The 8,898-nt window shown below is 37.9% G+C and overlaps 2 protein-coding genes across 2 annotated transcripts; both read left to right on the plus strand.

Annotated features, from left to right (window-relative positions):
* The first annotated feature begins 1,186 nt into the window (after window positions 1–1,186).
* LOC146935955 (protein trichome birefringence-like 38) lies at window positions 1,187–2,440 on the plus strand. The gene is made up of 3 exons (XM_085750964.1): window positions 1,187–1,357; window positions 1,806–1,964; window positions 2,072–2,440. The coding sequence occupies exons 1-3, from the start codon at window positions 1,299–1,301 to the stop codon at window positions 2,361–2,363; spliced, it is 510 nt and encodes a 169-aa protein (XP_085607090.1). The 5' UTR covers window positions 1,187–1,298; the 3' UTR covers window positions 2,364–2,440.
* A 2,591-nt stretch (window positions 2,441–5,031) lies between these two features.
* Window positions 5,032–7,611, plus strand: LOC146935956 (uncharacterized). Its single transcript, XM_085749122.1, has 2 exons — window positions 5,032–7,056; window positions 7,201–7,611. Exons 1-2 carry the CDS (start codon window positions 5,032–5,034, stop codon window positions 7,609–7,611), a joined length of 2,436 nt encoding a protein of 811 aa, XP_085605248.1.
* Window positions 7,612–8,898: the final 1,287 nt, after the last annotated feature.

Raw genomic sequence — 8,898 nt, forward strand, 5'->3', positions numbered from 1 at the left:
CTCTTTATGATTCTTCAACATGCCCTAATATTCATGCGGAGGTGGATTGCATGAAATACGGTCGTCTTGATAAGCAATACCTCAAATATAGATGGCAACCAAGCAATTGTAACTTACCAAGGTACAATTTAATTAAACTTCATATGTTCTTTTATTTTCTCATGATTTTTTTTAGAGTAATGATATTTTGACATCCATTTGATGACAACTTTGTTGACAACCTTGTTTTTCTCACTTCTTATTGGTCAAAAACAATGGAGAGAGAAAAAAGAAGAGAGAGGATAAAAACATCATGTGAGTATTCTCTCAAAAAAAAACATCATGTGAGTATGAGAGAGAAACTTGTCAAAAAGTTGTCAAAAAATTGTTGTCAAAATATCATTTCTCTTTTTTTTATTTTTTATCTTTACAACTTAACGTGTGTCTATGGGGAAGATAATTTGGTGTTGTTACAACAGGACTCTATAACAGATCTTGATCGTTCGATCTCTAATCGACAATTGAAATCATTTTACCATGTAAAATTGATATTAAAATATGAATCGTTTGATCTCAAATTAATTGTTGAGATTGACTACAACGTAAAACTGTGTACCTTTTTTACAACAGAGAATCTGACTTTCTGCTTACAGACACGTGGCCTTATCATAATGAGTGTCGTGTTTGATAAATATAATTTAATAATCGCTTAAATATGTCATTGGTCTCTACACTTTCACCATATATATTTTGAGATTAGTCCTTGCACTTTTTTTTGTTTGGTCATATAATTAATTTTTGTTACATTTTGGTCCATTTTGATCATATAATTAATTTTTGTTACATTTTGGTCCATTAATTCATCTGTGTTAACCAAGTAAATCCATTCCGTTAATTTTATGATAAAAACGTTAACATTCATCCTCCTTTGCAGATTTGACGGAAGAAGTTTCTTGACAAAATTCAAGGGGAAACAAATCATGTTTATTGGAGATTCTATAAGTCGAAACCAAAGGCAATCACTTATATGTTTGCTTCATTCTGCTCTACCACAAGCTAGAGTAGTAATACAACAGGGTGTTGATCCCATCGTCAACTACACATACCTGGTTAGTGACCTATTTCATCACGAACCATCTTACAAAATTAAATAAATAGATTTAATGTATTTTTTTTTTATTACAATTTCAATACTTTTCCAGGACTATGGAGTTTCAATTATTGTCCACCATACTACATATTTGGTTGACATTGAAGTGGAAAAGATTGGTCGAGTATTGAAACTTGATTCCCTTAAAAGTGGAAACTTATGGAAACAAATGGATGTTTTGGTTTTCAACACTTGGCTTTGGTGGTACCGTACAGGACCCTTGCAACCGTATGATATCTTCTATAAAACTCATTTATTTAATCAGTATTGTTTTACAGAATTAATTAGTATATCTTAGGGCTTGTTTGTTATGAATAATAAAAATTGATATTGATTTAGAGATTAATGTTAAATATAGCATAATCTTCCTTCAACAAAAAAATATAGCATAATATATTTTTCTTTTTATTTACCAAGGCAAATTAATAGATTTAAGAAGCAAGTGTATCAGTACGTATCAATTTGTGAGTGTACAGTAGAAGCTCCTTACGTATTGTCTTGATGAGATTATTTTTTTTTTTTGCCGATTTTAAAGATTAATTTAAAATTTCGTTAACCCTACTATTTCTATAAATTGGAGATTTATTAAAAAGGTAATTCTCACAGTAGCTAACATGTAATGTGACCATTTCCCTTCAAAAAATGTAATGTGACCATTTATATTTTTCTATTGCAGATGGGATTATATTCAAATAGGTAACAAAATAGTGAAAGACATGGACCGTATGGAAGCTTTTAGAACTGGTTTGACAACTTGGGCTAACTGGGTTAATACAGAAGTTGATACAAGCAAAACCAAAGTTCTTTTCCAAGGAATTTCTCCTCAACACCACAAGTGAGTTTTACAAATCATCTCACTTTTAATTAAAATTGTGCCTTTGTTCATATAATGTTATTACTGTTAATGTCTCTAATTATTTTTATTTGTGCATTTAAAAATAGTGGAGCACAATGGAATAAGCCAGGAGTGAGAAACTGTGCAAAAGAGACAACACCAATAAATGGATCATCATCCTCACAAGGATTGCCACCAGCATCATATGTATTGCAAAATGTGTTGCAAAAAATAACCAAACCTGTTCATCTTCTCAACATTACAGCTCTATCAGAATTGAGAAAAGATGGACATCCTAGTTCTCATAATGGCGTCCATGGAATGGATTGTACTCATTGGTGTATAGCTGGGGTTCCAGATACTTGGAATGAGCTTCTGTATGCATCAATCAATAGTTAGAATTAAGTGATTAACAATATTGGTTTATGTGGATGTTACATTTTGATTAATCTATGAGAAAAATTTATTACCAATAATCGCATATACAAATTAGTTTTATCAAAACTGTACTTGCAGTGAGTACAATATATGAAACTAAGGTTTAGTCTGTTTAGGTCATGCCTTGAGAATGATCTCAAGACGGGTATTTATAGCCTTTCGTGGGCTTGTTTTTTCGTGACTTAGCCCCCAAGCAACTTGGACCCTATGTCATGTTTTGTAATATCCCGCTTTTTAGGAACTGACGTATTGTCTGAAACGATTAAATACGCGCGAATAAGACAAGGGGCATTTAAGACTTTTCACGTGGACAAGATATTTATGTGGGATAGAGCCAACATTTCTCATAATTCTTATAACTTTCTCTCGCTAGGGTTTTCTAAGAACTTTTATGCTCTCCCTTCTCTCTAGAAAACCTTGATTTCTCTACTCTTCTCTATCCTTGATATTCACTCAAACATCTTCTAATCCTTCAAGAAATTAGAATCTAAGCAAGGTTAGAGTTGGCTAGTTGTTGGTGACAAGTTGGAAGCAAGCTTCACCAAACATCTTTCTTTCATCTAGAGTTTTGTTCCTAAGGTTTGGGCTATCAAGGTCTTGAGGTTGTGAGCTTATCTTCAGGTTATTTTAAGGTGAGTTCTTAGTTAGTTCCTAAACATGGGATGTGTGTCATGCTTGCTAGAGAACCATAACTTCTTCTAGGGTTTATACATAGAAAAGTTACCCCTTTTATGTCATGCATCATTATACATGTGAATACTTGCTCAATGACTGTTTTTCAGGTTCCATATGATTTCTAATGCCATGATATGCCTTGGGATACTTTGTTTTGAGGTTTTTGAGTGTAAAACACCATTTTTGACAGTTCTGGACTGTCACGACTTGCCACGGCGAGCTAGACCCACAGAGAGGGGTGTTTACTCGCCACCCAACTCGCCTAGGCGAGTAGCTACTCGCCTCCCACATGGCCTTACTCGCCATGGCGAGCAGACAGTGAGGAAGCTCACTGTTTTGATCGTTTAAGGTGGGTTCGGCGATTCGCAGGCGGTTTTCTTTAAGCAATTCTTTTAACAATAACCCCTCCAACCAAGATTCCAAGGTATAGTCTTTTGAAATGTTTCTTGATCATTAAACAAGTATTCATATTGTATAATTGAGCATGGCATACGAGAATTATAGCATGAGTTGAACGGGTAGCAAGCAATAAATAATGAGGGGAATGGAACTAGAGCCTCGACGTAGTTGCCGAGAACTAGAATGATGATCTTGATTATATATGTATGTTGAGGTACGAAGAATATTTTCTACGCTCATGGACTTGTATGTTATTACCCCAAGGGATCGATCAAGGATCTGAGTTAAAGGAATTTAACTCATGTAGTTAACCCTTCATGTATGCATAAGATCAAGACTAATACAAGATGTAGGTGCTCGTGTCTCTTGTTATCCACATAAGGGGGATACAAGAGGTTCTCGATTCAAGGGGAATGGTTCAAGCCGCAAGGGACCCGCACGACACTGAGGGAGTCTGATGTGCTCTAATTAGGTTCATCGGTCATGTATGGGAGTGTACTCGGGGTTACTCCACCCGGGGCCTTCCGTAAAATGAATCAAGATAATGTTTGTTTGAGCAACGCTAACATAATGATTTAATGAATGTATTCATGCATGATTATGATATGATGTTAGTTATGAATAAGTTATGAAAGTATGCCATTGTCGATCTTAGGTTTCCCTATTCGTCTGGCTTAGGTTTATGTCATGAATATGTTATGTCTAGGCCTCGATACGTATAGCGTATCTTGGTAACGCGGTATTAGATTCCCCTTATCTGCCATGACACTACTGTTGTTAATAGAGCCTATAACATGTTATGAAGAATCTACGACGGATTCTAGAGTGCACATTCGTCTAGACAAGAATGACCACACACGTATAATCAACCGACAGGTTGTGTTTTAGACACGTGATGACCATAGGTTTTCCCCTGGGGTTATCACTAGCCTAGGGCTAGGAAGAACTCACTGAGGCATTATGTCTCATCCAACTCCTTATTTGTTCAGGTTCACAGGATTCTCGTGTAAAAAGTAAAGAAAAAGCATTGGATTGATCGAGTTTTCATGGAATCTTCTTGATGTGGATTAGAGATGCATATGTTATATTATGTGGTGTGATGTACAAACTTTGTATTTATGCTTCGTTTGACAAACTTGAATGTAATAATGTAACATAGAAACTTTGGGATGTTGTTGTATCTAAATCTTTCGACTTAATGTCGTTTTCTGTATTGTATAATTAATGTATCCAATATCAGTTTAGCACACATTTGAATATTCTAGACACTTTCAAAATGGGCGTTACAATTTGGTATCAGAGCAGGTCGATTCAGATCGTGCCTTGGGTCATTAATAATACAATCCAAGTAGTAGTTCTTTTGTGTTTAGGATATTTGTCCTCATTGTTATATTTGTTTGAAATTGATCACTTTGACTTAATTATGACAGTTAGAGCGAAAATGTCTGGAGCACGAAGGGGACGAGGCCGGCCAAGAGTTAATCAGAATATGGAGGAGAATGTTAACCCTCATGCTCAGATGTGGGCACAAATGATGCAACAAAACCAATAGATGATGCATATGATGCAAGAGCAGATTCAACAGAATGCTCAGTCCCAACAACAGTGGGCTGCAGTTATGCAGCAAGGTCCGGGAGTGCATCAACCGCATCCACCACCTCCAGTTGTGGGAAATCCAGCTTTTCGAGAATATAATAGGAATCATCCTCCGGAGTTTGATGGAAGCGGTGAGCCACCTGAAGCTAAGAGGTGGATCAAGCATATGGAAAAGATTTTTCTGATGGCTAACTGTACCGAGGAAGATAAGGTGGTTTTTGCGACAAATCAATTCCGAGGTGCAGCGCAGGATTGGTGGGAAACTGCTCGACGTAGAATGGTGACTAATGGAATGGAGTTGAACTGGGAGAATTTTAAGCAAGTAATGAAAGAGAAGTATCTCCCTTTGTCTTTTAAGGTCAGGAAGGAACAAGAATTTCTCCATTTGAAGCAAGGTCATATGTCGGTGACAGACTTCACAAAGAAGTTTGAGGAACTATCTTATTACTCTACTCACCACGAGTATGCGGGAAATGAGATGTGGAAAGTTAACCAATATAAGCATGCCTTGAGGGGAGAACTTTATGTTGTGGTAAGTCAGCAAAGGTTAACAAATTTCGATGAGATGGTACATAATAGTTTGGAGGCTGAAAGAGGTTTCGATAAGGCAGCTAGAGAAGGTTTTGGGCCAAGTGGGATGAGCAGAGGTAACTTTGTCGACAAGTATCATGATAAGCTGAAGCCTAAGGGCTCTCCGCAAAGGGGGAAGTACTCAGGTCCACCCAGGACTAATCCAACTTGTAAGAAGTGCGGCAAGACTCATCAGGGAGTATGCAGGGTAGGCACTGACAACTGTTTTGCATGCGGTCAGGCGGGGCATTATGTGGCAGATTGTCCAACTAGAGGAAACAAGGGTAAAGGTGTAAGTGTCACTATGAGTATAGGAAGAGTGTATTCGCTTGATGGGAAGAAGGCACAGGCTAATGCAGATCTAATTGGCGGTATGTGTTTTCTTGAACAAAATCCTGTTAGAGTTTTATTCGATTGTGGTGCATCATGTTCTTTCATTTCCTTTCAATGTGTTGAAGCCCTTCAGTTATCTATTTCATTATTGAACCCTCCTATGATGGTAACTACGGCTACAGAAGGAGGAATTGTAGCAAATCATGTTTGTGAAAATTGTCCTACTACCGTGTCTAGTAAGACGTACTATATAGATTTGGTGTGCCTTCCGATGAAGCAACTTGATGTGATATTGGGCATGGATTGGTTGTCAGCAAACCATGTGTATATAGTGTGTGCAGAGAGAACTATTTACATGCCTACTAGTAATACGGAGGAAGGAGTAACTTTGTCAGAATTGATTAAGTACACGTATCAGATGGCTCAGTTCATTTGTGCTCAAGATAAGGGTTTTTATGTAATGCTCACTGTAACTCCAGAATCAAATTTGTTCCCCAGTGATATACCAATTGTTAGTGAGTATTTGGATGTTTTTTCGGCCGATATCACAAGCTTGCCACCGAAAAGAGAAATTGAGTTTTCGGTTGATTTGATTCCAGGAGCCGAGCCAGTGTCGGTAGCGCCTTATAGAATGTCTCGTTTGGAACTCAAGGAATTGAAATCACAATTAGAAGAGCTTATTCAAAAGCATTTTATCAGGCCCAGTGTGTCTCCATGGGGTGCACCGGTATTGCTGGTCAAGAAGAAAGATGACAGCATGAGACTGTGTATTGATTATCGCCAGCTGAATAAGGTAACCATCAAGAACAAGTATCCTTTGCCAAGAATTGATGACCTACTTGATCAACTTAAGGGAGCATCAGTATTCTCAAAAATTGATCTTAGGTCGGGTTATCATCAGATACGTATCAAATCTTCTGATGTGTCCAAAACTGCTTTCAGAACGCGTTACGGACACTATGAATTCCTGGTCATGCCTTTTGGAGTATCCAACACTCCAGCAGTTTTCATGGATTATATGAACCGTATTTTCCAACCTTATCTAGATCAGTTTGTCATTATCTTCATTGATGACATTCTGGTTTATTCTAAGAATCCGCAAGAGCATGCTCAGCATTAAAGGATAGTGTTGGATATTCTTCGGGAGAAGCAATTGTTTACAAAATTCATCAAGTGTGAGTTTTGGCTATCAGAAGTCAAGTTTCTGGGTCACATTATTTCTCAGGGTGGTGTAGCAGTCGATCAATCAAAGGTTGAGGCTGTTCAAAATTGGGCAAGGCCGAAGAATGTTTCTGAAGTTCGAAGCTTTTTGGGATTAGCAGGTTATTACCGATGTTTCATCATGAAGTTTTCCCAAATCGCTTTGCCTTTAACTCGACTCACAAGGAAAGACGTACCTTTCGTGTGGGATGAAGAATGTGGAAAGAGTTTTAAGACCTTGAAGAAGAAGCTTACTCAAGCACCAGTCTTAACTATTCCAGACCCAGAGAAGAAATATGTGGTGTTTTGTCACGCATCGCCTAAGGGACTCGGTGGAGTACTTATGCAAGAAAACAATGTGGTAGCTTATGCATCTAGACAACTCAAGACGCATGAAGGAAACTATCCCGCTCATGACTTAGAGTTGCAGCTATAGTTTTTGTTTTGAAGATATGGAGGCATCACCTTTATGGAACGCAATTTGAATTGTTTAGTGATCACAAGAGTCTGAAATATTTATTTGATCAAAGGGATTTGAATATGAGGCAGAGGCGTTGGATGAAGTACCTAAAAGACTTTGATTTTGATTTGAAGTATCATCCAGGAAAGGCCAATGTTGTAGCGGACGCTTTGAGTCGTAAGGCTTTAGCACAAGCCAAAGTTTTGATGCACGCTTGTAAGATGTATGAGAAAGTTCGTGACCTTAACCTTGAAGTCACAGAGGTTGAGAACGGTATTTGGTTGCACAAATTGGAAGTCTTATGTGACTTGCGATCAAGAATCATACAAGCACAAAGTGACGATTCAAAACTTCAGAGACGAAGTAGTTACCCAGAATTTTCTATGGCTTCGGATGGAGCAATTTTGTTTGAAGGAAGAGTATGTGTTCCAACTAATCAAGAGCTTAGAAGGTTGATTTTGGAAGAAGCCCACAAGAGTAGTTTCTCTATTCACCCTGGTGCCACTAAGATGTATCAAGATTTAAAAAGGGAGTACTGGTAGCCCGGCATGAAGAAAGATATTGCATAATTTGTGGCGAGGTGTATTGTATGTCAGCAAGTCAAGATAGAACATCAGAGACCAGCTAGTATGCTTCAGCCATTGGAAATTCCACAATGGAAATGGGAACACATTACTATGGACTTTGTAGGAGGACTACCCCGTACTCAGAAAGGTCATGATTCTATATGGGTGATTGTGGATAGATTAACTAAGTCAGCTCATTTCTTACCGGTTAAATCTACCTACAAGACATCACAATATGCGGATTTGTTCATTTCAGAGATTGTCAAGCTACACGGTGTTCCAGTGAGTATAGTGTCAGATAGGGACCCAATCTTCACTTCACACTTTTGGAGAGCTTTTCATAGAGCAATAGGAACCCGTTTGAAACTAAGCACGTCCCATCATCCGCAGACTGATGGTCAGTCAGAAAGGACTATCCAAACTTTAGAATATATGTTACGTGCTTGTGTTCTAGAAGATGGTGGAAGTTGGAATCATCACCTACCTTTGATAGAATTTTCCTACAACAATAACTATCACTTGAGTATCGGGATGGCACCATATGAAGCTTTGTATGGTAGGAAGTGTAGGACTCCTTTGTGTTGGGCCGAGGTTGGAGATAAGGGCATCATTGGACCAGAGATCATACAGGAGACGACTTTGAAAATTAAGTCAATTCAAGAGAAAATGAGAATATCTCAGAGTCGTCAGAAAAGTT

The sequence above is a fragment of the Medicago sativa genome, chromosome 3 (assembly GCF_051527215.1).
Source record: "Medicago sativa cultivar Bolivia chromosome 3, Bolivia_mono, whole genome shotgun sequence".
Taxonomy (NCBI): domain Eukaryota; kingdom Viridiplantae; phylum Streptophyta; class Magnoliopsida; order Fabales; family Fabaceae; genus Medicago; species Medicago sativa.

What these genes read in the sequence shown, in the direction of transcription:
- LOC146935955 (XM_085750964.1), top strand. Translation starts at nt 1,299, where the DNA reads ATGGATGTTTTGGTTTTCAACACTTGGCTTTGGTGGTACCGTACAGGA. An exon ending in CGTACAGGACCCTTGCAACC is followed by an intron (nt 1,358 to 1,805) that starts GTATGATATCTT and finishes TTTCTATTGCAG; the next exon opens with ATGGGATTATATTCAAATAG. An exon ending in ATTTCTCCTCAACACCACAA is followed by an intron (nt 1,965 to 2,071) that starts GTGAGTTTTACA and finishes ATTTAAAAATAG; the next exon opens with TGGAGCACAATGGAATAAGC.
- LOC146935956 (XM_085749122.1), top strand. Translation starts at nt 5,032, where the DNA reads ATGCATATGATGCAAGAGCAGATTCAACAGAATGCTCAGTCCCAACAA. An exon ending in TCTTCATTGATGACATTCTG is followed by an intron (nt 7,057 to 7,200) that starts GTTTATTCTAAG and finishes ATTATTTCTCAG; the next exon opens with GGTGGTGTAGCAGTCGATCA.